Source organism: Ambystoma mexicanum, chromosome 1q (assembly GCF_040938575.1).
Source record: "Ambystoma mexicanum isolate Mex_15411 chromosome 1q, UKY_AmexF1_1, whole genome shotgun sequence".
Classification (NCBI taxonomy): domain Eukaryota; kingdom Metazoa; phylum Chordata; class Amphibia; order Caudata; family Ambystomatidae; genus Ambystoma; species Ambystoma mexicanum.
In genome coordinates, this window is record NC_090922.1 from 506,764,529 (window position 1) to 506,790,422 (window position 25,894).

At 45.5% G+C, this 25,894-nt stretch overlaps 1 protein-coding gene across 3 annotated transcripts in view; it reads left to right on the top strand.

The window, feature by feature from the left end:
• Positions 1–25,894, top strand: part of LOC138529961 (urokinase plasminogen activator surface receptor-like) — a 133,452-nt gene that overhangs the window by 13,405 nt on the left and 94,153 nt on the right. For 2 of the 3 annotated variants that reach the window (XM_069640873.1, XM_069640872.1), the window contains exon 2: positions 16,640–16,753. The exons of the other annotated variant lie outside the window; for it this stretch is intronic. In XM_069640873.1, coding sequence (XP_069496974.1) covers positions 16,640–16,753 — 114 coding nt within the window. The remainder of the gene's footprint in view (positions 1–16,639; positions 16,754–25,894) is intronic. 3 annotated transcript variants of the gene reach the window in all.

A 25,894-nucleotide genomic window follows, 5' to 3' on the forward strand; every position in this document is an offset into this window, starting at 1 on the left:
ATGTTGGCTGGTGACAATTTAATCAAGGTCCAAAAGCACAAGTTTCTCAAATGTCACCACTTCAACTGGTACATCTTAGGCATTAGAATTAAAAATAGATTGTACAGCCAAACCAGTAGCATCCAGTTCAAAATCAATATCTTTATTTTTAAAGAAGATGTTTAATCTCACTTTTTGCAAGAATTGCTTAACCTCGCTGGTAAACTGCATTGCACTTAAGGTTTTTGTTGGTACAAATGAAAGGCCACATTGTAGTATTGATGTCTCTATATCACTCAAATTACATGAGGGTAGATTGAAAACAGGTAGGGGTACATTTGCCATCGATATGCCCTGTTGCAGGTCTGAAATTCCTGCTGGTCGGCATTCTGTATTTGAGCATTCTTTATATGCATATTCTGTGTTGCCCAACCTTGTTGGGACATACTGCAGCCACAACGACTGACCGTTCCTTGAAAAGGATGCCCACCAGATAAAAAACGTGGATCCGATTGGTTGTTCGCCCCTTCAGCTCCTGAATTACTTGAAGAAGTATCGGAAAAAGTGACCCACTTTCTTCTCACTGGAACAACATTTTGACCAGGGGTACATTTCCAAATAGACTGATAGTTAAAGTCTTCAGATAAATATGGGGTACATCACCTCCTTTTTAAAATTAGAAATGTCTTTTTTCAATGTATTTTTTTTTTAATAGTGGGCGTCTCAAACTCCACAAACTGTTGATTTACAAGTTCAAGTTTTTGTTTTGCCTCTGTAATTAAGTTATTATACAAAAAAGCCCTCGCCTGCTCAGCTAAGAAAATCTGCAATTTTCAAACGTATTCGTTGGGCCATGGTAATGGTTAATGCCAGTAAGTTGCGGCTACATTAAGGGGGTAATTCATAGAATTCGGAGCACAAGTGGCGCACGCGGCTGGCGCACAGAGTGCTCGTGCGGCAGTCTGCGCCGGCCGCGTGCGCCAAAACCCATTTCAGTGCACAGCGTATTCATGGATTCCAACATCCAAAACCAGCCGTGGCGCGGAGCGGCGCAGCGGCCTTGCAGCAGCGCCAGTAATGCCCCCATCCCCGCCCCGTACGCCAAAAACATTGCACAAATCCCCTACATGGTGCAAAAGCCAGTAGACCAGCATACAGCCCCCCAACCATGAAAACGCGTGGAAAACTCCCTGCGCACCCCTCGGAATACACGTACCCCGCCTGCGTTAGCAAAAACGCGTGTAAAAGTCCACGCGCACCCCCGGAATACACGTACCCCTCCCGCGCTAGCGAAAACGCATATAAAACCCCACGCGCACCCCCGGAATACGCGCAGGCAGCCCATCCACCCTCCCCATGCCCCACAGGCAGCCCACACCGTAGGGGGGACTTTTTCCACACATTTTACCAAATGCGAGCGGGGTACGTGTATTCCGGGTGTGCATGTGGACTTTTACATGCGTTTTAGCTAGCGTGAGCAGGGTACGTGTATTCCGAGTGGTGCGCGTGGACTTTTATATTGCGCACAGGGATGCTTCCGCCTGCCTTCGTGTGGTGGATGTGTTGACGCCTGTGCGCTTCTTTTGACGTGCGCGGGTTTCCCGTATTCGATTCCGATGATACGTGTTGTCCGCCTGCGTGTGGGAGTTTCATGTATTTCCCTGCAATTATGCCTTCTTTTTCACAAGTTGTTCCCCATTCCGCGTGTTCCGCCCCGTGTTCCACCCCCTTTTTGGTGTGTGCGCTGACGTTGTGCGCTTTCGTTGTGCGCATCGCGTCGCGCACAGCATTCGGGATGTTGCTGTGACGTGTGCGCCCGTGCGCGCCACTCTCGGATTTGGTGCACATCCCAGAGTAAACACGTGCAGACCCTTCCATGAATTGCATGCATGCACGTGCGCTTGCTTTTTCACGCTTGCGCCAGCTTGCGCCAAGATTTTCGGCGCACATTTGTTCCATGAATCGTCCCCTCAGTATCATCAAGAAAAAGGCATGGGATAATTTTTACCTGTAATCCATGTGGTATAATTCTTGCTTTGAGGTATTCTTTAACAACATGGCCATTTAATTCTTTGCAGAATTGTTTTTTTCTTTATTCTACGTGGTGCCTCACTCGAAACAGTACTATTGTCATTGTTAGGTAGTTATACGTTCTTAAAAAAGGAAGGACCTTCAATAAGTTCTGCTATCTGTGATTTTTTACCCTCCGTTCTCCACAGGAAACTCTGCGATCGTCTGGCTAATCGTAGGATACCACGATAGACCGGGGTCTGGATCTCGGCCTAGATCGTTACACCAGAACCATCCGCACCGCTACCAAATGTGCTCAAGCACCTTCAAGTGTCTTGTTTGTGCTAGATTGAATTACCAGTAATTATCGCAGACCAAATAATTGGACAGACCAAAGGAAGAGGGTAAATTACTGCTTTAATCTCAATGAAAGAAAGTAGGGAGAAATACAGCTATCAAGTAGATGCTCGATATATTCACACCTATGTTTGCAGGTACAGAGTTTACATACTTGAACATACATCATCTATGATGTCATCGTACATGGCATTTCATAAAAACCTAACACCAGGAAGGATTGGATTAGTGGAACATGCTTACATATAGAATTATATAAGTGTTACTATCTCATTGACTGTCCCATGCCTGTAGGACACACCTTGAGCCACTGATTATAGCAGAGAACATGGCAGTGGGCTAATAACTGCAACATTGTATATGAAAGTGTGTGACAGGCCTTTTGATTGGTTGGCAACCCTATCCAACCTTGGACTTTTGGCTTGTCTTAGCAGCACATGAACAGAAAGAAACCTAGGTGTTCAAGCTGGATCAACTTGTTCTTTTTTTCCAATTAGTCCATCATATGTCATCAACCTGATCCTTAGCCAAGGTCTATCATTTGTAGTTGAGCCCGTAGTCTGCTCACTGTTCTGGTACATACGAGGGAGTGGGAGCGCACAACTATCTTAACTCAAAGGGCTAATGAATAGCCCTTGTTTTGAGTTCTTCATCACGTGTTAGGAGAACACCATTCTGTCCATTTCAGCCTCTCAATTACTGCTATTTGATTTTATTGAACAGGGTGTCATTACATTTGAGTCAAATGTATACATTTTTAGCAGCCAAATATAGAGGGAAAAAAGTTGAAAAACATAAAGGAAGTGTTAGAATTGTTGAAAATGGTGGTAGATTTTGAAGATGTGCCTATCGATGCCCCTTCGATGGCAAACAGGCTGCCCACAATCTGTGACCTGACTGCTGCCACGCCCCCCCGCCTGAGTGCTCCAGTATACGCTGCCTCAGCTTCCCCCGTAGATGCAGGTCAGTTCCTTCTGTTAGGAAAACAGTATGTCTTATGAGTACGAAATCACTGAATTACAAGTCCCGATCCCCCGCTCAAAATTCATCTTCAAGTCACGCTGTGAATAGCAGCAGGCAGAGAGGTAGCATCCCACTATGTGAGACATGCTGCATTTTGAGGCAGCTTAGTTCCTGGTGTAACGGAGGTTCTGTTTGGTAGAAAAACCACAAGATGAACTTCAATATTGAAACATTGAAACACATTGAAATGGAACTTGTGTTTTATATACCAACACAGTACACTATCCACTTAGTTAGTTTATTTATGACTATTGGTCCCGCTGCAGAAATCGAGTGGATGAACTGACACACTCACCACTAGTACTGTTCAACCCATGATGAGCCACACAAACTCTAAATCTATGTTAATGATAATTGAGCGAATTAAAAAAGATATACACAAAATTTAGATACTGTGTGTTAGAGTCTATATGAAGAGAAAATAGACTGACAGATTGTATGTTTGCATTTTAGGGCTTCCCATCATGCAACATAACGCATCATAGAAGTTCAAGGTGAGATCATTTCAATTCCTTTGCCAGCAGGCGATTGGCCCTGGCAGAGCTAAGTGGTGGTAATGTTGGCTACACTGACAAAAAAACCTTTGATTATAATTACAATTCCTTGAAGACCTGCCTGAAGAAGGTGGTAGTATGCAATCGACCACCGAATCCGGTAGACACACAGTTAGTGGAGGCTCACCAATAACCACCATACAATCAAAAACACCAATCAGTTTTGTAGGGAAGCATGGTATCACAGGTATGACACAGTGGATGCAACTTGTAAAACCTTTATTGAAATTGTTAGGGTTGGAGAAACTCCAACTCTGCCTTATAACTAGGATGGAAGTAGTCTCGACCATCAAATAATAAATAATGCAGTCCTAGTGCAGTCTGTCAAATCAAAACGGCCTATGCTAAGAAATCCTAATGACTGCCCTATCTCTTGTACAAAAAAAGTGTAAAAAGCAGAAATGTATGCAAAAGGAAAAATTAGTGTTCAAATGATACTGTGGCTAAACCAGCTTCCCCCCCCACATTAGGCCTAACGGAGAAAGGTAATGCTGGTAAGCAGGATGACACACTCTGGCTCAGTTTCCAACACAATACACAGTTCATATCCGTGGATCGAGGCCCGCCTGGCCTTCCACGTAAAGTCTCTTTCTCTGACTTCCAAAATAATGTTTTAACCAAAACGTTCTCATAGGCCCCCCTCTGTCAGGCTCAGATCTCTCATGATAAAGTTCAACACAAACTTGCAAGGGGAGATCCCTTCTCCAAGCTTACTCCCTCCCTCTCTCTGGCTCGGACCACTTTCGGATGTAGAAGACATTCGAATGTGCATGGTTTACCTTTCAGACTACTGCGGGACCACTTCGACTCAAAGTTCACTGTTTTACTTTCACTCTTCTGTTCTCTGGGAATTCATCTTCTTTATTTCACTTTTGCTGTTCATTCGCTCTCTTGCTTTAAACAAAGTACCTTTCACAGAGACTTTCGAGTAAACTATTTCTTTTCACCAGACCACTACGTTACTTAGTGTCGCCGATTTCACAGCTGTTCTTTACATTAAAGTCCACTAACAGGTCTGCCTTTCTTCATATTTTATACACATGCGTGCAGCCTTCAATCGGCGATATAATGTTTCTATTTCAAATTTTAGCACACATCTGTCTTTCAGGTCGCTTGCCAACTCACTGGCTGTGTGCGTCTTTTCCTGGGTTTTTCGATTGCTAATTCACAAGTCAAGGTTAGTACCACAGACTTGGCCTTGCCTCCCCAACTCTGCCATTCACCTGGGAGGGTCATGTTCTTGAAACACAATGCAGTCTTTACCTGTCTTTGGCGTCCTGTCAGAGGCAACAACCTCCAGTAGTTAACTCTTGTAGTTTTCTATCTGCAGTTCTCGTCCCCTGGTCCGTCGCTCTGCTCTAGTATGTTTGCCTTTGTTCCAGAGGTCCAGCTCACACTTGTGTTCTGCCTTGCCTAGAGTGTGTCTTTAGGTGTTGCTTTTTATCCGTGTGAGGAGAGCCAATTGGTATCAGGTGTATGCACTTGAAGTCAAGTGCCTGACTTCGCCTGTCCCAATTAACGGGACATGTCCAGTACGATGTACGATAGTAAGTATTCCTACTCTCAGTCACCCTCTTCCTCTGCCCAGTGTATGTGCAAAGAGGGGGGAGTTGGGATCTCAGAATATCCTAAAAAATAGGATGGGGTGGATTAACAAAACAGGGGGGAATACTGCATCTCGCCATCGGCTACCTCACCCCCACCCATGTGATCCCCCCGCACAAGTCCACCCACGGGAACTTGATCCAAAAGCGATGGCCGTGTCCTAGCCACCTGGATGACAAGTCCCCGAAGACTAGCGGGTAAGACACCCTTTGGTTTCTCACCGTTTTGTCTGGCTAACATGCCACTCAACTGACTGGTGTAGTCTTCTAATGTAGCAAGTGTTTCTCTTTTTAAATGTGATTCTTTTTTAAATTATAATCTGGTCCAAAAAAGAAAACCTGTGATACTGGCTATTAAAGTTAAATTTTGCTATCAGTATAGTAATAGGGGGGAGGACTATTGACCCACTATTTCTATTGGAAAAAATACTGTGAGGGAAGAGAAAGAGTAGACAGTAGTGAAGAGGTATCTGCTATGTGATGGTCATGTTGATCATACATCCATTCGGAAATGAAGCAGTGGCAAGAGGAATACTAGTGGCCCCTGATTTGTTTTAATATGGGATCACAGTGCTGCTTAATGCAGTCCCGTAGGTGGCCAACCATTACTGGCAGATGCCCTCCGAATTTTTGTACAAACCTGCTCTGCCCCAGGAACTCGTTGCAGGGACTATCATCATGTTGGATATAGAAGTGTTGGTGTCAAAGGAAAGAATTGTGTTAATAGCAACAGACAGTGATAGGGGAACATGGCATACGATTTTGTGTATTGATTTAACTGAGGTCGACTTGTTGGTGTGTAGCACTACTGAGCAACAGTGTAGGGAAGATTGTGATATGATATGATATTTTATTTATATTGCGCTCTTACACAAGTGTTTCAGAGCGTGACAAGGCAAGGGAGGGGTACAAGGAAGAACAAAAAAACAATGATCTTACTAGGCCCAGTGACATTGAGAATGTGCAAGTGCATGGAAGAAGGAAAAGGGAAAAGTGCAGCAGACAGGGTATGTCTGAAAAGTGCGGGAAAAAAAAGGGGGGGGCAGTGCGGGTGGCTGGCCCGGTGAGCTGGTGCCTGTGCCCGGAAAACAGAGGGTAGGCCAGGTGCACAGTGCCGAGAAGAAAAAGGATCAGCAGGGGAGAGGAGGAGCGAAGGCAGAAGCAAAGAGGAAGGTCTTGAGGTGCTTCTGGAACCAGAGATGGTTCCCCTCAAGTTTAAGAGTGGCAGGGGGGCTGTTCCAGAGGGAGACCCCAGCTGAGGACAGAGATCTATCCCCAGCTAGTTTCTTTGAAAAATGACACACCCTGAGGGAGTTAGAGGTAGAGGAGTGAAGAGCTTGAGAGGGGAGGTATTTATGGAGATATAGCTGAAGGTATTTTGGACCCAGGCTCTGGAAAGCCTCGTGGACATTGCAGAGGGTTTTGAATTGAATCCTTGCATCCGCTGGGAGCCAGTGGAGAGATCTCAGGGCAGGAGAGATATGATCCCAGGGCTTGAGGCCAAGGACAAGTCTCACAGTCCTGTTCTGAATGAGTTGAAAAGGGCGGAGTGTAGAGGCAGGAAGATTTAGAAAGAGGTTGTTACAATAGTCCAACCTATAGAGAACCAGGGCTTGAGAGACAGTGAGCTTCTGGGGGAAGGAGAGGAAAGGCAGGGTACCTCTGAGGAATTTTGACTTTTTAGAGACATCAGAGATGCAGTCATAGAAGGAAAGCATGGAATCAAAGATGAACCCGAGATTCTTGCCTCGCAGGTGGAGGTGGGAAGAGGGCCAAGGGTAGCCGGCCCGAGAATGAGGTGAAAAGAATGTGAAGGTGTACTGATGAGGAGGATCTCTGTCTTGCTGGCATTCAGGCAGAGATTGTTGGCGGAACACCAGCCCTGAATGGCAGTTAGGCAATCAGAGATGAGAGAATGAGAGGAAATGCTGGGGGAAACCTGAAGATGAGTTGAGTGTCGTCAGCATAGCACTGGAAATTAGAGCAGAAAATGGCAATGCAGTGGGCGAAAGTTTCCAGGTTTTGGTTGAAAAGCTAGGGCGAGAGGTGAAACCCCTGGGGAACACCACAGGTAGAGAGGGAGATAGATAAAAGGAAGGACCCAAGTTAGATCTGGGAGGATTGATCAGAGAGCAAAGAGGTCAGCCAGGCTGTAGCCTGATCGGTGATACCCATGTTGTCACAGAGACGGTTGAGCAGGATGGTATGGTTGACCGTGTCGAAGGCAGAAGAGAGGTCAAGTAGGATGAGGACAGAGGGAATTTTAGAGTCAAGGTTGGAGAGCAGATCTTCATGGATGTTCAGGGGAGCAGTTTCCATGCTTCTGGCAGCTGTAAAGCCAGACTGATGATTGTGGAGACAGCCAACAGAATCAGAATGAAGGTTAAGCTGAGAGATGGCCAGATTTTCCAGGAGTTTGCCCAGAAAATAATATTAATAGAGAATAATATGCACAAGAGAGTTTTTGAGAGGTGAGGGGAAGGCTCCTGAGTCAAAGGAGTGGTTGCAGAAATCGGCAAGGGCTGGGACGAGGGTATCAATGTGGTCCTTGATAGTTTAAGTGGAACAGAGATGAACCGTTTTGATGAGGCTTTCATAAATCGGACTTGTCTGGTGACCTTGTCAGGGAAGAATAGAGGAAAGGACAAGAAAGAGTGGTGGGGGTGGCTGAAGGACGGTCAGTGTTCACAGATTGAGAAGGGAGAGGAGAGGAGGATAGGGTGGACAGTATGTCCTGGGCTTTTTGAGATCAAGTGAAAGGCTAGGTCATTGCAAAGAGCCTGTGAGGCAACAGGAGGGGTAGAGAATGCAGCAGGGTTGGCCAGCTCCTTGCAGATTTTAAAGAGTTTGGCTAAGTTGTTAGATGCCACAGAGACATGGGCTTGGATGTGGACCCTCTGCTTGGTGTGGACAGAGAGACGGTATTGCCTTTGAAGCAGACAGCAGGCCAGTTTGTCAGAGGATTAACAAGAAGCCGTCCATTTCCTCTCAGCCACCCTACACATATATTGAAGTGTAGATAGATCAGAGTCATACCAAGAGTTGAATTTGGCTTTGGACTTCAAACGGATCCTCATGACAGGGGCAAGAACATTAAGAGTATCAGAAATAGAAGAGTAGAGCAGAGATAGGGCTGTGTCAGGATGTGAGTCAGTCAGAGGTGGAGAGGAAGAGAGAAGGTGGCAGCGAAAGCCTCCAGTGACACACGCGTCATGGGCCGGATGTCTGAGAAGGTAGGTGGCAGTGTTGGGATAGGATTGGCCTAGCGGGGAAGAGAGGGAGAGATGAGAGGAGAGGAGGGAGTGATTGCCCCAGGAAAGAGGAGTGGTCAGAGGGATGGAGAGAGGGAGGTCAGAGGAGATCAAGACATCAAGTGTGTGCCCTGCATAGTGAGTCGGGCCAGAGGGGAGGATAGAAAGGGAGTGGGAATCGCAGAGGTCACGGAAGAGTAAAGAGGATGAACCAGGAGAGTCTAGATGGATATTGAGGAATCCAAGGAGGAGGAGTTGAAAGGGCGAGGCCAGGAGGGAGGAGGAGAGGTCCGTCTACTCAGAGAGAAATTAGGTGATTGGACCAAGGGGCCGGTAGAAAGTAGCCACAGTAAGAGAATGGCTAGGAGACAGAGAGAGCCTGTAGACAAGGCATTCAAAAGAGGAGTAAGTCTGAGTGGGAATGATAGAGGCAAGAATCCACTCAGAAAGGATCAGGGCTACACCCCCTCCTGACCGAGAGTATCTAGGTGTGGAGTGGATCTTGTAGCCATCAGGGAGGAGAGTGTCAAAGCTCGTGACAGAGCTGGCCGCGAACCATGTCTCAGTAAAACAGAGGACATTGAGATCAAGTTCTTCCATCACGTGGCCGATGTCAGTGGAGTGTTTGACAGCAGAGCGAGCATTGAGAGTGGCAAGATGAAGAAGGTTGCCGGCCGTAAAGACCTTCCGGGGAGGGGTACAAATCAGAGGTATGCCCTGCAGAGGAGAAGGTGCCCGAGGTGGGACAGAGGAGGAGGAAAGAGAGGGCAGGGTAGCCAAGGAGGAGAGGAGGCACAGCAGGAGATGAAAGGAAATTGATGAGGTGAAGGAAGCGCCTGTCGAAGAGGAGGAGATTAGCCTGAGGGCCTTGGACAATGATGTTGCCATTAAGGTTGACATTAATGATGACTTTAGAGGAGTGGAAGGAAGCCACAAGCACTCCCCAATGGGTGCCACCATTAATGGGAGAAGAGTAGACAGGACAGAGCACAGAGATCATATGAAGAGTCCATAGATCTGGCAAAGGAACTACAAAGAGGATGTCAGTGAGGGTCTGTCTGGGGGAAGCACTGGAATAAGTGTCAGCGATGGGCAGACCTGGGTTGGAGGCCAGTATATTCTTTTTGAACTTCTTCCTACCAGGCTTAGTGAGGAGGGAAGAATAGTCGATGGAGAAGCAGTTTGAAAAGATAGGAGAAACAGAAAGCACCATGGGAGTGGTAGCGAGGAAAGGAGGGAGAAGCAGGGGTGAAGGCAGGTAGGAGTGGAATAAAGAGAGAGGTGAAGACACTGGGCCGGCACGTTACAGAGAAGCAACAGTTACAAGCAAAGGGCAGAGCAAGTTAGCGAATTACAGCAAGATTTGCCTCTTGAACCAAAAGCAAAGACAGCAAGATTTGACTCTTAAACCAAAAGCAAAAACAGTAAGAATTGACCTTACAATTGGCTTCAAGTGCAGGATTATTCATCACAGATGGTTCAGATGCAAGCAAAGGGGCAAGAAAAATAACAATGCAATTCAGTGTGTGAACATGAGAGAAAGAAGCAGTAAGGGGGAGTGAAAGTCCAAAAGTGGTAGGAGTGAGTCCAGAAAGGAGGGAACTAACCCATGGTTAAAGCGGTGTGAAAGTCAAAGCTGTTTGGAGTTCTTAGAAGAGTTTGTTTGCTCCATTGTAGAAAGATCTGCTGCCAGGGTGTAAGAAGGACCCCAGGGAGTGTTATGGTAGTGGACAGGGTGCAGGCAGGGGCCTTCATAGTAGGCCTTTGCAGCTGTTGGGTGACAAAGGGTACAAGGTGGATAGAGCAAAATTACAGTACTGTCAACATGAGATGTTGTACGTAGAACAATTCATCTCTGTAAATGAGAAAAGAGTGACTCTAGAACGTGCCGCAGTGGTGCATGGCACACCCCAGCCAGTAACAGTTAAGGACATGAAAAGGTTTCTGGGGTTGTGTAATTATTGTAGGGCGTGGATTTTAGACTATTCATCATATACCCAGCCACTTCTGCAAGCCCTTAAAGAGGCCCAATAGACTATCAATATTATCCCTTGGACTAAAGAGATGCTTACTAGTTTTCAGGTGCTGAAAAATATCATCCTCACTGTCCCTGTCCTGGCAACCTCTGACTATACGAAAGAGTTCTATCGCTGTTCGCACTCTGATTGTCATATGATGACAGCATTATTGACACAACATAGTACTATGGGCCACAAACCTTTGACGTTTTACAGTGTTATGTTAGACTTGGTCATGCAAGGAGAGTTCCCCTGTGAATAAGCACTAGCTGCAGCTACTTCTGCTGTTGAGAAGTCAGCCACGATTACTGTAGGGTGTTCAGTAACTCTGTTCGTAGAACATTAATTGTTTGCAATAATTGAAAGTTCAAAGTCCACATTGAAAACACAGAGGGCATCCGCTTATGAAGTTATCCTTTCCAGCCCATCCATACACATTGTTCATTGTAAAACTGTAGACCCTGTTACCTTCATGACAGAACCCTTTACTGACTCTGATGAGGTTCATGACTGTGTCACATATGAGGGTCTGGACGATGATATACCTAAGGCACGAGATTGTGCTCTGAATGATAGAGAGGTTTTCCTTGTTGATGGGTCAATGACTATTGACCAAAGGACAGGTCAGTAACATATTCGGGCAGCAGTGGTCTGGTTGGTTGATGGAGAATATGAGTTTTTAATCCAAAAAAGATTGCCCATGAATCTTTCTGCCCAGGCAGCTGAATTGTTTGCCAATATTGATGCGCTGGAGGCAGCACAGAGATGTCAGGTGACGATTCTTTCAGACTCAGCTTATGTGACGACAACTGTGCACTCAGGATTGTCAAGGTGGAAGAGGAGAGGGTTTTGGAAAGCAGATGGGCCCTCAGTACAGCATGCAGTCCTCTTAGATAGATTGAGTCATGCTCTTTTGCAGCCAACACTTGGCGCAATTGTCAAGTGTGCCACCCACACAAATGACAGATATTGTTTCATTTGGTAAAGAAGCAGCAGACAGGGCAGATAAATTAGCATATTTACCAGTGCCAAATATCCCTGAGCACCGAGCACTTGCAAGTATGCAGTTGCAAATACAGGTTCTGTATACTGCATTACCTAACACAGAAATGATAGAGTTGCAGGGACAAGCATTGCAGAGTGAGAAATTGTGGGAGGGAATGGGCTGTGCGCAGACTCCCGCAGACCTAGTGTGAAGACAGGTTAGCACAGGGAAAGTAGTGATGCCTCAAGAACGGGTGCCGATCACATTCAACCAGCTGCATCACCCCTTGCATGTGTCTAAGCAGCATATTGCTGTTGATATACAGGAGGATAAGTATGTGCCGAACATAGGAGCTGTTTAATGTGTTTACGTCAAATTGTAGTGTCTGTCTGGGCATATGGGTAGGACATTGCCCCATCCAAGTGGACCATTTCAAGACCTCCATATTGATTTTGCAGATATGGGAAAACGGTTACAAAACCTTTCACTACGTTATTGTAGTGGTGGGCCCCTTCTCATGTTGGATTAGGGCTGGCCCATGTGCACATCCTGATGCCAAATAGACAGCTATGTTTTTGGTCAGAGAAGTGTTTCCCCGACGGGGAGTGTGTGAGAATCTTAAAAGCGATAACAGCATCCACTTATTAAATGAGCTGTTCAAGGAGATTACGGCTCTTTTAGGAATCAAACACAAGATGTGCTCCATTTACCACCCGCAGGCACACAGTGTTGTTGAAAGGATGAACAGCCACTTGAAGGCTAAACTGTCTATATTATGTGTTAGTCTGAAAATGAATTGGGTCCATTGCTTTCCTCAGGCTCTCTTCAATTTGAGGTCTCAACCCTGCAAGGAGCATCACCTCTCCCCTCATGAGATAGTGATTGTGAGATGTATGGACGTTCTTGTGTACTTCTTTCCTTTGAAACAGATTACCTGTTTCATTGATATTACACAGTTTGCGTCCTTTAGTCACAGTCTCTTCAAGTTGTTTAATAAGTATGCTTCCGTCATGTTGATTTTTTATCTATGCTGTGGGTTTCTTTTTGGTATATTTTTGTATTTTTCAAATGATTTTACATGGTTAAGACACATAAAGGGGGGATGTAGTATAGAGCGATGTGTCAGCAGGGAATTTGTTGGTTCTACGATACCTATGGATGATGTTATGACTACTGTTTTGAATTTTAAAAGAGTAAGTATACTTGACACAATATCGTGGCAATGGAAGCTGTGTGTAAAAAGGGGACTAGAGGAAGAAAATGAATATGCCCAATATCAAGGAGTTGTTTTTGACACAATGTCTGATGTGCACCACCCAGAATTTAGTAACGTGCGGTACAGGCACATGCGCTTAGTGGGGAAACAGAGGTATGATGGGAGCTGTTATGTTTTCTCCCTTATCTCACACACGTCAGGGGTGCCCAAAATGCTAATACCCCAGGAAATGCCATCCTTGGAAGCCCAGTGTTTAGGTCATCTGGCTCTGTGTCAGGTTTGCAGTTTCTTCCAGGGGCACAAGGTACAAGTTGTACTAATGGACAAAGATGAAGAAAAGTGTGCTGAAGAAGATAGCAGTGCCCAATGCAAACCGCAACCCCTGCTGAAATTGGATGTAGTGCTGTTTGTGTCAAACAGATGGGGAAAGGCAGTGGTGAGTTGTGCGGCAGTGGGGTTGGCATGATTTGGAGAGGAAGTGAAATGGAACATCAACAAGAATTGTTTTACAATATGGCTCATGTATGTCTCGAAACTAACATGGATTGAAACAGGAGAAGTTTCAGCGAAGGTTCAAGCAGCTGAATAATATGAGTTTTGCTTTCGAGGGCATGGGACAGTTCCCGTTGGGACTTATATCAAATGCAATAAAACATTCTTAATTCCAGATCTTGGTAAGGGAACACCGACCCTTATGGATATCTATTGGATATCCGGTCAGCAAGCATACCTGCATCTTCCACTATACTGGCAAGGCAACTGTGCATTCACAGCCTTGCACTCAGCTATTCTTGTGGTGCCTGAAGCTCATCTAAGTATTCCCTCTAAGCCGTTTACACAGCAGCACAATCAAGTTCCGACACAACCCCCGCAAGTTAGAAGAAAGAAGCGATCACTGAAGATACGGAAGAAAATATCGAATTATCTGTCTGAAGACTCGTCCAAGTTGCTTAAAGCCATCCCAGACAAATATAACCTGTATACTAAGATGGAAGTGCTTTTTGCCTTCTTTTTTATGCCAGGGGTTCAGGCCGCAGCGATTGCTAGGTGGTTACAAATTGTGAGATGGGAGATGATTCAGGTAGCAAATTATACAGAACAAGGCTTGAATGCTATCAAGAGTGAATTGCAGGCGATCCCGTTGATGACCCTCCAGACCCGATGCATTCTGGATCTTCTGACAGCGGTGTAGTGGGGAGTGTGCAAAAAGATGAGACTTCCGTGTTGCACGTACGTCCCCCAAATGATGCAGAAAATAGGTCCCTATCACACATTGTAGGGGCTTTACACAAGTTGAAGACAGACATGGAAAATGAAGCAGGGGTGCAGGCTGAAGATTGGTCTGACACAATGTTCTCATTGGGACCTACTTGGCTCGGTGCAGTGGTGAAGATATTGGTCCATCATGGTGCTTCTGTTGGTGATGTTTTGCATGTGCCAGATGATACTTCGATGTTGTGCAAAGACAATCCCGAACTGTGCAATGATGCCGGTCACAATCGGTGCAGGAATGGCTCTCTCAGGTACAAAGGATGGGCAGGTTCAAACAGAAGACCCAAATAACCCCTGTATGGTCACAATTAAAAGACCCATAGACCCCCAGGGGCACTGACCTTGCCCCCACCTAACCCAGCGAATTATACAGAGCACTGGGTTGACTTAGCGGGTGATGAGAGTTGTATTTAGTCTGGAGAAGTACGTTTGAGACGGAGAAAGTTTGCGCCACGTATGTATGGTGTGGGTGCCTAACGATGAAGCAGATAGGAGGAGAGAGAAGGAGCGATTTGTTAATGGAGGATTACTTAAAGGGTGGATGTTGGGATGCACCTTCAGATCCCAGCCCCTGCCAAACATTTCAGACTGCAGAAAACATATGAATGCGCAGGAAATAAAGATGAGCAGGTACAGGGGGTGGGAGGAGTTCTGTGGGCATATACAAGTAGTGTGGGGCATATTGATTGTAGACAATTGGATGGGTTTAAGGTCAATTAAAATCAACGCTATAGAGTGTTAGGCAGATATACTGAGTGTGTACATTACATATGAGACAAGTCCTCGCTCCATTGACAAGAAATATAGAAGTGTCACCATGCATGGAGTTCGGCCTGGGTCCTTGCAGGCCGTGTTGAGAACACAGAACAATGAGGTCCCGCGCTTCAATATTTCACCCCCACTCCAGGGGTGGTAGGCACCACATACCCACACACACACAAATGTATCCTGTTAGAGCTTTGCAAAATTAGAAAGGAATGTGAAAGACCTAGGATGAGTAGGGCTGTGGCTGGTAGTGGGACAAACCCATGGGAGCCAGGGCAGAGGTCTTGAGCTGCCAAAACACAAGTCAAGATTTAGGACACCAGCTCCCCCCAGGATAATGGCCATCTCATTTGATCTAACAGATGTCTGTGAGTAAACCACCTAAATCCTTCACAAAATAGACTTATTAGTGGGACCCGCAGGAGACCCAGGCCTGTCCCCGGTGGTGGTAGCTGATAAAGGGGCAGCAGAGTACAACTGGACCCGTGATTTATACCAGGAAGAGCAAAGGGTTATGCCAACTCACATAAGATTGTGACGGGTAGTCATGGTGGGGGCACCTGTCTGTCTGGGGAGAAGAGTTTACAAGCACCAGACTGACCTCGAAGTTATCCACTGAGCTCATGTTGACCAGGTGCACATCACATGATTAAGCCTTAAGGCAGGGTAGTGACTTCAGTAACTTAACCAATCACTTATCTGCAACCCAAGGTGAAGAGATCGAAACCCACATGTGAAGAAGTTGGAGTCGAACAGGATGTGGCCAGTTACTGGGGGACCATATATAATCAGCAGTATGTGTGTAGGTGGCATCCTATGAGGGTGGGAGATGAACACTGTATATCGTGTCCGTAACAGATGATGATTTTTTGCAGTTATAACATGCTTTGTGCTTTGAAAATGAGAGAGAGCTCTGCAGCAGAGAACTTATAATATACTGTTGCCATTTCCTTTTTGTATACAAAAAAAAGCTCTTGTTCTTTTTACAAAAGGGTGCACCAAGCCTTCTTCCTTAGAGGGTTGTTATTATTCTGGCTGATTGTTGGAGGTTTACCCTCCACCTGGCATCTATTGGAAATTTGTATGTGTTTCCCCATTAAAGCCATTATAAATTGTATGGCTCTTTTCTAACTTTGTTCTGAAATGTGCGCTGTAACACATACAATTTCAAACCGTTATTTAAATATTTTTGATTGGGGGGAGAACCACTCAAAAACATCCAAATCTGTCTCATGTACTCGATCCAGTTCAGGGACAACACTTAAAACATTTACCAGCCTCCATTACCCACCTTCTCACCCACTCATTTATTTACTCACACATTACACCTTTACTTCCTCTTTCACGCTTTAAACTATTCCCTCATCCATCCCACTCTAACACTCCCTACCTTACCACTACTCACTCATGCTTCACTCCAAGTCTTCAGACACAATGACCCCTGTATATTACTGTATTATGACTTGTCAATGATGATTCATGCTGCACTATGCACCTCTGAGGTGACTAGTCTGGCATCTGTTTTAAGCAGCGTTTTTTATTAAAATAAATAAACCTCTCTGTCCTCTCTCCCTCTCTCTATCTCTTTCTCTCTCCATCCTGCAGGGGGATGCTTGGAGTGTCTGGAGTGCTACGGCTTACCATACAACTGCACTGAACGTGTACGTGAGTGCTACGCACACCAGAAGGCCTGCATCTCCAAAGCCTACACATATAATGGCAAGTGTACCTCAGCTACCGCCTGTAGCTTGAGCACTGAAGTCGACGAAGGACAAGTATAACCCCTAGCCTAAAGCTTGCGCCGATGAGAGGCAAACATATCTCATTTACTGTGCAGTTTGCAGACCACCACACTGCAAGCCTACCTCCACTGCAAACCTCTGGTCATACATAGGAACTACACTTTAAAACTGCCCCAAACTGCTACACCAATACAGGAAAGTTAACCCCCGCTATTGTGCAATAGTTGCTATCAATTTAGCAGTCTCCACCGCAAAGCAATGTAACGTTTTTTCTCCTGCGTGCCCCCGACACTATTTCTCAGTATGTCTTCTCATGTGCCCCACTTCTCTTTCAATGAACACTTTCACTGACACCTTTTTTCAAAGAGTCAAGATAAGGTCAATAAGTCTTAACAGGATCTAAAATATTTCCAAAATATGTCTGAGAGATCAGAGTCGAAAATATGTTTGTGTCGGTGTGCCTGCTCCGACTCCATACCTGCTTCAGAAGGCTAGTGCGTACATTACACTGTGTAAGATGGAGGCTGTGGGTCAGTTCGCCATGATTAACGTGTCTGGGGTGGAGGCATCCCTTTCGTGGGGAAGGTGTGCTTGCTGTTCTCATTGATGATGAGTGCCAGGCTTTTCTTTACACCCTAGTACTCCGGGAACTGTCTCTGGTCAAGGACAGGATAGTGGAACCTACAAGGTTGGGCAGAAACTATTTAGCTTCCTTGGCTCACCTTTGGTAGTGGTGGTCGATCAAGGTACATAGAGCACAGTAGCAGCCATAGTAAATGTATTATTATTCTTTATTTGTATACGATTGTAATAAATCTTTACAAAAATGTTCAATGATACAGGTAAAAAGTAATTTACATCACATAAAAGTTATAATTATTGCTTAAAATGTTTCCATGTACACGCTAAATTGTCACAACGTTAAAATACAGAAATCGATCACCATTAAAATACAAGAACCTTCGATTAAAAACCCTGTGTTAGTGAGAGCACATACATGTATCCGGGCTCAAACAGATACGAGAGCCTCTTTATCTTTCGATAAAAGGTTGGCGATTCGATGCCAATATGGGGGCTTTTTAGATTGGAGTTGAGACAATGGGCCTCGTTCCGAGTATGGTGGTAAGGGGTAGCGGCCACCGGTAACGAGACCGGTGGCGGTATTCCCTTACCGCCATACTCCGAGTTCCCTCTGCGCCCTCGCCCTTAACGCCTGCTTTGAGCAGGTGTTAAAGTCGAGGGCGCAAAGGGGCCTGCAAGCCAATAACGGTGACCGTAATGAACGGTCACCGTTATTTGCATCTTCCCCATTCCCATTGAGCCCTATGGGGGCTCATTTGGGAATGGGGAAGAGCCTTGGTGAATGGGGAATCACCGCCCCGCCAACCTTGGAATGGGGCGGTGATTCCGCCATCCACCAAGGCGCTGCCGGTCCGGGTACGGCGTCAACCAAGGCGTTAATAGCGCCATTGGTTAGCGCCGTACTCGGAATGAGGCCCAATATGCCCAAAACGAAGCGCTCTTTCTAGGGTCATAGTTGTGAACATATCCACCGAGTATGGTCATGTATGCGTTGCCCGAGAGTTCACATTCAGTGAAACCATATTTGGGGCTCGCAAGGGCACCCGGCACCTAGAATATTCGGCATACTCTTTGTGTCAGGGGGATTTTCTGGTGGGCTTCCTCAAAGACCAGGTGTGGCAGTTGATTGGTACAGAGTGTAAGAAGTAGGCTGCGCACCGCCGGGGAGGGCTGTAGGGCCAGGTATCTATACCCGATAGTCGACACGTATGTATATGACTTTAGTGTCGACAGTCGCGCATAGTTATTGGTCCAAACCCATTGTGCTAATTTCCTACTGAACACATTTTTCAGTATTTTGTATTTAGTCCCCCTCATGAATTCCGGATGCCATCCTAAGTTCTCATATAGTTGTTTGGGCAGATTCAAGAATTCGCCATCGCCCACTCTCCAGTCTATCCCCCTGTCTGTTCCCGCTATTGTAAACAGCTTGCATCTAGGGTTGGAATTAGCACTGAGGTTGAGTTCCCCCGTCGTATAAGCAACTGGCACCCTAATGACACTAGACTGAGTTCCAATTTTAAATATTCCATCGAGGCATTCTTTGCTAGTCTCTGTACTCATTTCCAGAAGTATCCCTCAAATCTGTCGAGCCAGCTAAGATCTATCATTACTAGGCCCTCCAGTCCATATAGCACCATTGGGCAAAAACTTTGTTGATATAGTATACGAATCCCCTCCAAAGAGTAGCCCGCTGTTTGGCTCGCAAACTTCACAATCGTATTTGTCAGTTTGTGACCGTTGATTGTTTTGGCATCAACAATGTGTTTATAGCGCAGGCTCTGGCTCATGTCCAGACCTAAGTAGGGGTATTTGTTGACATACGTCAGGATGCACAAACTAGAGGAAATCGTAGGACAATTTATTTTCTTGGCTGAGACCAGCATGATCTTAGTTTTGGACATGTTAATGTTCAGTTCATTCTTTGCTGCAAATTCAACCAGGGTTTCAAACATCTGCTTAATACCACTATAAGTATGGTTGAATATAACCAGGTCATCTGCGTAGATCAGTCCGGGGATTATCACCCCACTTATTCTCAGACAGCAGCCAGTGGAATCTGAAAAAACAGCAGGTAGGTCCCCCATATATAGATTGTACAAGAGGGGGGCCAAAATGCACCCCTATTTAACACCTTTATTAAGCCAGACCGGGGCTGTTGTCAATCCCTCATCATTCATCCTTACCCATCCTGACGTACCGTCATGCAATCTCCTCACAATATCCAACAACCATCTTGGGCTGTCCCACCCTGACAGTTTTGCCCATAGTTTGGAGCGGCTTACCCCATCGAAGGCTGCCTGAAAGTCGATGAACACTATGCATAGGATGGGGGCACCTTTCTTTGCAGCCGCCCGTGCAATATATCCAGCGCCCTCAAGTTATGCGATGTGGAACACCCTGGCCGGAATCCTGTTTGGGTAAAGTGTAGTAATGCTCTTTCCTCAGCCCATACTTGCAGGTGGTTTAACCCTATTAGTGCCCATTGGAAAACACTCAGTGCCATGCTATTTTCTCTGATTCTTAGCTGTTTCATCTCAAATTGCTGTAGCTCACTAGAAATCGATAATACTATAGGATAACCATACATTTTTTGTTTCAGTATATTTTTCTCTAAAAAATGAGCCAAAAAGCACACATTTGTGTCACACCCTGAGGTCACATGACATGATTCAATATGGTGGACACATATCACTGTAAAGAGTATATATCACTGACGACAAAGGTAGCACTTTCAGAAAACTATTTTTTTCAGTAGGTAGATGGGCAAATTTCAAGAATATTATGTTTGCTGCTCAGACAAAAAACTGAAGTTTCAAGTTTTATTTTATTTATTTATTTTTTGGGGCTTAGCGTAAGTGCATCCCATGAGTGTCAAATGTGAACTTTTTTTCCAATCCACAAATATAATGAAAAAAGTGAAAGGAAAAGACCAATAATTTAGAAGCATCATTAGGGAAATCAGGTTTTACTTAGTAGCAATATGATGCAAAGGAAAATAAATATTCTCAGAGGTTCTGGGTAGTCTTACATACATTTCAAAATGGCCGACATTGTTTATTTCCCTTGCTGTTTTCCCTGCAAGAATCTCTATTTCAGAACTGGAACTCAATAAAGTCTAGTAAATGGTTTGTTCTGTTATGTATGTTTAGTCAGCAGACAATTTTCGAACGTGTTATATCTGTATGTGAGCCAATGGCTCACAGAGTCTTTGTATCTGACCTTTGACCTTAAAATGCACTACATTCAATGTTTTTGTCATCATATCTTTGTAACCCTAGTTCTGTTTGTCTTAATTGCGGTGTCTTTTGAAAGTTAATGACATGTTCTCCATAATCCATTGTCTAATATGTAGAGAGGTTATGACATTTGACCTTTGACCTCACAATAATCAAGTGCAAAGTGCTTTTTTGTTAATTGTTATACAACTGTGGTACCGATTTTGACAAATCAGGTGTCTTTTCGAAAGTCCTGATTTGTGCTTTTTAATTTATGGATCAGAAAGGGCCTCTGGTTTTGTTATTTGACCTTTGACCTTAGAATCTCTCACCCAAAAGTGTTTTTTTGTTGTTGCTCTGCTACCATTTAGCACATTTATATAAAAGAGGTGTTATTGGAACAGTCATGTTGGGTACTTTGACTTGGAGGCATCAAGTGGAGTGTAGGTGGTATGACAATTGACCTTTTACCTTAGAACGAGCACTTCCAAAGTGTTTTTAATTTCTCAGCAACCGTTCATTTGATTTAGATGTGTCGGGTATCACTATAATGGACATGGTATGTGCTACTCATCAATGGGGCAGATAGTCAAAGTGGCCTTTTTGTTTGACCTTTGACTTCAGAAAAAAGGATTGTAAATATGATGTATTTGTTTAGTTTTGACAATTTTTGAACAGTTTTAGAAAAGGGTGAAGCCAACAATAACGTACTTGTATGTACTATCACATCTATTGGATACATAAGTCAAGTGGAAATTATCATTGACCTTTGACCCCTAGAACAATTATTCTCAATGCGCGTTTTGCTATTGCTTTGGAACTGGGTTCGATAGAGACAAATGTGGTGTCATCTCAAACCCATGGTACATTCTTTCGTATAAAAAGGTACAGAAGTTTGAGATGCTTTGGGATTTGACCTTTGACCTCTAAATCATTCAACTAAACGTTTTTGTTTGGCTACGATGTAGAACGTTTACACATGAGGTGTTGTTAGAATGGTCATGTACTTCGTCTTCTATGCGTCAAGTAGGGCATGGGGTGGTAGGAAATATCACCTTTGACCTTAAAATTAGCATTTGTTTCCTTGCAATGTTATTTGCTATTTCAATTAGATCAGTAGGATCACCTGAGAACAAACATTCACATTTGGTAAATAAAGTGCTTACACATGTGTTAGATAAATACTCAATTGTGTCAGTGGGGTCGCCTGAGAACAAGTGCTTTTATTATGTGGTAAATAAATACTCAATTAGATCAGTGGGATCACCTGAGAACAAGCGCCTTCACAGTTGGTAAATAAATAATCCATTCTGTCAGTGCGGTCACCTGAGAACAAACACATTCACATTCAGTAAATAATCAATTCTATCATTGGGCCCACCTGGAAACAAATGCTTTTGGTAAATAAATAATTGATTCTGTCAGACTAGCATCCCCTCGATACTGGTAGCTGTTTACCTAGCTCAGGGGCGTACAACCTTAGGACACCAAACCTCTCGTTGATCCTCAGGTGCTGTTTCTTGAGGATCTATGGATGCGGGTGGTCCATCCCTAATCACAGAGTCTGGCCTTGGCAGGTTTTCCTCTTGGGTTTGGGAGCCCCGTATTGGCACCCCCAAACCCTAATATTTCTCTCCTTATCCCAGATTGTTCGGCGGGACCAGTATTTGTATCCTCGCTTCCATACCAGTAGCCCAAGGCTAAACCTTCAGCACTTTCATCCCCTTCCTTGTATTCGGTACTGGCCGAAATGTCTGAGGGCCTTGGGGCTACTTCAGTGGTTGGAAGCTCTGTATCTTCGGCATCTCTCTTCTCTCTTGACTTGGAGGCTACAGACGGTACAATACATGGGCATGCGGGTTGTAGGATTTCTCCATGCAGTGGCTCCTGTTGAAGACTTCTGGTGCTCCTCTCACTTGGGGAAAAAGGAACTTCAGCAACAGTCGGATCCATTTCCACACCATCCCCATATGGGCAGGAGATGATTTCTGTGGAGGGTCTTCACATCCCTCGGGGGCCCTTCCATTCTCAGTCTGAACACAGGCAACCATGTCAGATGTTTCCCAATCAGATAAGGCTGCGAGTCCCAGGGATTGCCCAGTTTGTTTTGCCCTCTCTTCCCTAAATTCCTGATGAGCACCCGATCCCCTGGTTGCAGGTTGGGGAACCAGACCTTATTATCATACCTCTTTTTCTTCAGTTGCTCATCCAATTTGGTGTACTTGAGGATGTATATGAGTGGGTTGTTGTCTGTTCTTACTGTGAAAGTAGCCCCATACAGGTAGTCATACAGTTTCTCAGACACAGCCCACTTCAGGGCCAAAAACTCCAGCCTATGGGTGGGGTAATTCAATTCAGAGGGGTTCAGCCGGCGGCTGGCGAATGCCACGTGCCTGACAGTTCCCTGTTGCTCTTGATAGAGTATGGCACCCAAGCCATAAGAACTGGCTTCACATGTACAATATAGGGCAGGTGCAGATCAGTGTTTGCCAGTACCGGTGCTTCAGTGAGAGTTTTCTTTTTTTAACTGGGCAAAGGCTTGTTCACACTTCTCACTCCAGGGCATAACAAATTCCTCTTTAGGATGATACAGGGACATGGACTGCTTCCCCCGGCTAGCCGTCTTCTTCTGTGGGGCTGGATAACCCTTAGTCAATTCCGGGAGCAGTCGGGCTATGTTGTTGAAGCCAGGCACGAACCTTCGGTAATAATTGCAGAATCCCAGGAAACTTCTCATCTCTCGCCCGGTTCTGTGGACGGGGCCAAGTCTTGATGGCTTCCATCTTGGTGGGGTCCACACTCACTTCCTCAGCGCACACCACAAGGCTAATATACTTCACACTGGTGTGGCAAAACTGGCATTTTTCTAGGGATGCTTTTAGCCCTTGCTGTTGAAGATGATCCAAAACCTTCAGCAACATTTGGTGATGTTTTTCCAGGGTCCTCCCAAACACGATCACAATGTTTAGATAAACCAGCACCTCAAGTTCATGTCTCCCCACTGTTCGTTCCATCAAGCGTTGAAAATGTGGCTGGCGCTCCCGATATCCCCTGTGGCATTCGGGTAAACTGGTAAAATCCTAACGGGCAGATGAAGGCTGTCTTCTCCTTTTGGTAACATGGGAATCTGGTAATACCCACTTTGGAGATCTAAGACAGAAAACCAATTGCTCCCAACCAGACAGTCAAGGGACTCATCTACTCGGGGGGTGATATATTGATCTGGCACATTTCTGCTGTGTAGCCGCCGGTAGTCGATGCACAGCTGCACATCTTGGTTCTCCATCAGGCCTCCAGGCAGTTCTTCACCTTCAGGAGCATCCATCACCAATCTCCTGGAGCAGTGTTGCCTTTGGAGACGTACACGGCAAGGCACCATGATTGTCTGACCAGGCGGTATGTCAAGCTGACTGTGGTTAGTGGTGTTCACTTCTCCCACAGGACTGTCAGGGTGCACCACGTTCTCCATGCTTTTCTTGGCATGCTGGGTGCATTATCAGAGAATGTGCGAACTGCGGACCTGCCATCTCCATACACTTTCTGGCTAGGGTACCAAACAGGGCTGAGTTGGTCCCCATGACCAGGTTTACCTCTGGATACTGGTTCTTGGTGGTGCATACTAATGCTGGGGCGGTCAACGTGGTGCTTACTCCAGCCACCTCTTGATTTAGATGGATCTTTACGCAGATGTACCCCAGATATCGGCAAGCGGCATCGCCGACTCCCATCAGATTTAACCCCTACAGCGGTTCTGACATATGTTTGCGATAATAGGGCTCATAAACAATATTGATCTGGGAGCAACTGTCCAGTAGTGCTGTAGTCCGTCGCTCTTCAATCTCAACTGGGATTGTCATGGGTGGCCCAATCAAGCCCTCAGGAATGGTTCTTTATAAATTGGCCTGAGTTCGTAGTCTCTTGCATGTCGCTGGTGACATTTTCTTGGAGTTGCAGAGCTCATGGACTAAATGAAGATGGTCAGGTGTGGCACCCTCCTGAGCCGTAATTTGGTGCTTTGTAGTACGTCAGAATTGTGTGCCTGTATTGATGTATGGGAGTTATTGCAGTGGGGCTTACTCCTGTACTCGAGGTTCTAGCTGCTCCTCGGCTACAACCACCTGTGCGTTTCCCAGCAATGCTCGTGCTGGAGTTGGTTTAAATGCAGTAAATCGAGCAGCTACTCGGGCATAGTCTTGGTCGCACAGACGAGTTGAGTTGCTGTCATCCCCACATCGATATCAAAATCTCCATGGTGGTATCCATTACTTGCAGGGAAGTCGGATGAGTGTGCGCAGGGACTGAACCGTCTGTAGTGCAGGTCCTCGCAATGCCTCTATCACACGCCTCCTTTTTTCTTGATCTGACACTGTACAATCATGTAGCGTAAGTTGAGTGAGGTCAACCCACACTTCATACCCCTCTTCTCCTTTGGGCACCAGTTTTTTGCCTGAAAAGGGGCGCAACCGGGTGTATGCGCCATGTTCATTCATCAAGGGCAACAGTGATTGTCGCTCCATAGTTACTCTAAATGCTTCAGCCACCACAGCAGCAATAACAATGGCATCCTTGGTGGTCGTAGCTTCTGGGTGGAGAGCCCAGCCGTGGGGACCACTTGACGCTGTGCCACCGACGACCGAAGCCGCCCGCTCCTTGCCTAAGAACATTTGAATCGAAGGACTCCCTCGTCCGCATCGTCGACCGCTTCATCCTGCCGGAGAAAGTCGAGGACAACCAACACGCCGAGGAGAAATCCGCCAGTGGGTTTCCCGCCACCCGAAGACCACAAAGACTCGAACGACTCGACGCCCTTGCTAGGCCACAGTTTGTTTGTTTGTTTGTATGTTTGTTTATTTATTTGTATGGCGCACCTTACCCAGGGGCAACAGGGCGCAGGCAAAAAGATAATTCGAAGCTTACAATGTTACAGAAATATACAGTTGAAGTAAAGAATATTCAAGGATTACAGGAATAGGAAATATACAAATCTTCATACATAAAAAAATCAATATCTATACAGGAGAGAAATATACAGGTGTGTACAGGGCTGTTAGAGGCGAGGGCAAGGCCGCAAACAAGGGTATCAATATCTATACATGGGTATAGAAAGTGCAACTAAGTACAGGGGTTATTGGAATTCAGGTGACTGATGAGGTGCCTTCTAAAGTGCAAATATGGTTGATCAGCTCTTAGGTTGTGTGGCAAAGAGTTCCAGAATGTGGCAGCTTTCACCTGGAAACTGTTGCCACCAATGGTGGAGAGTTTGAATCTGGGAATTATCAGGCAGTTTGAATTGATAGATCTTGTTTGTCTGATGGAAG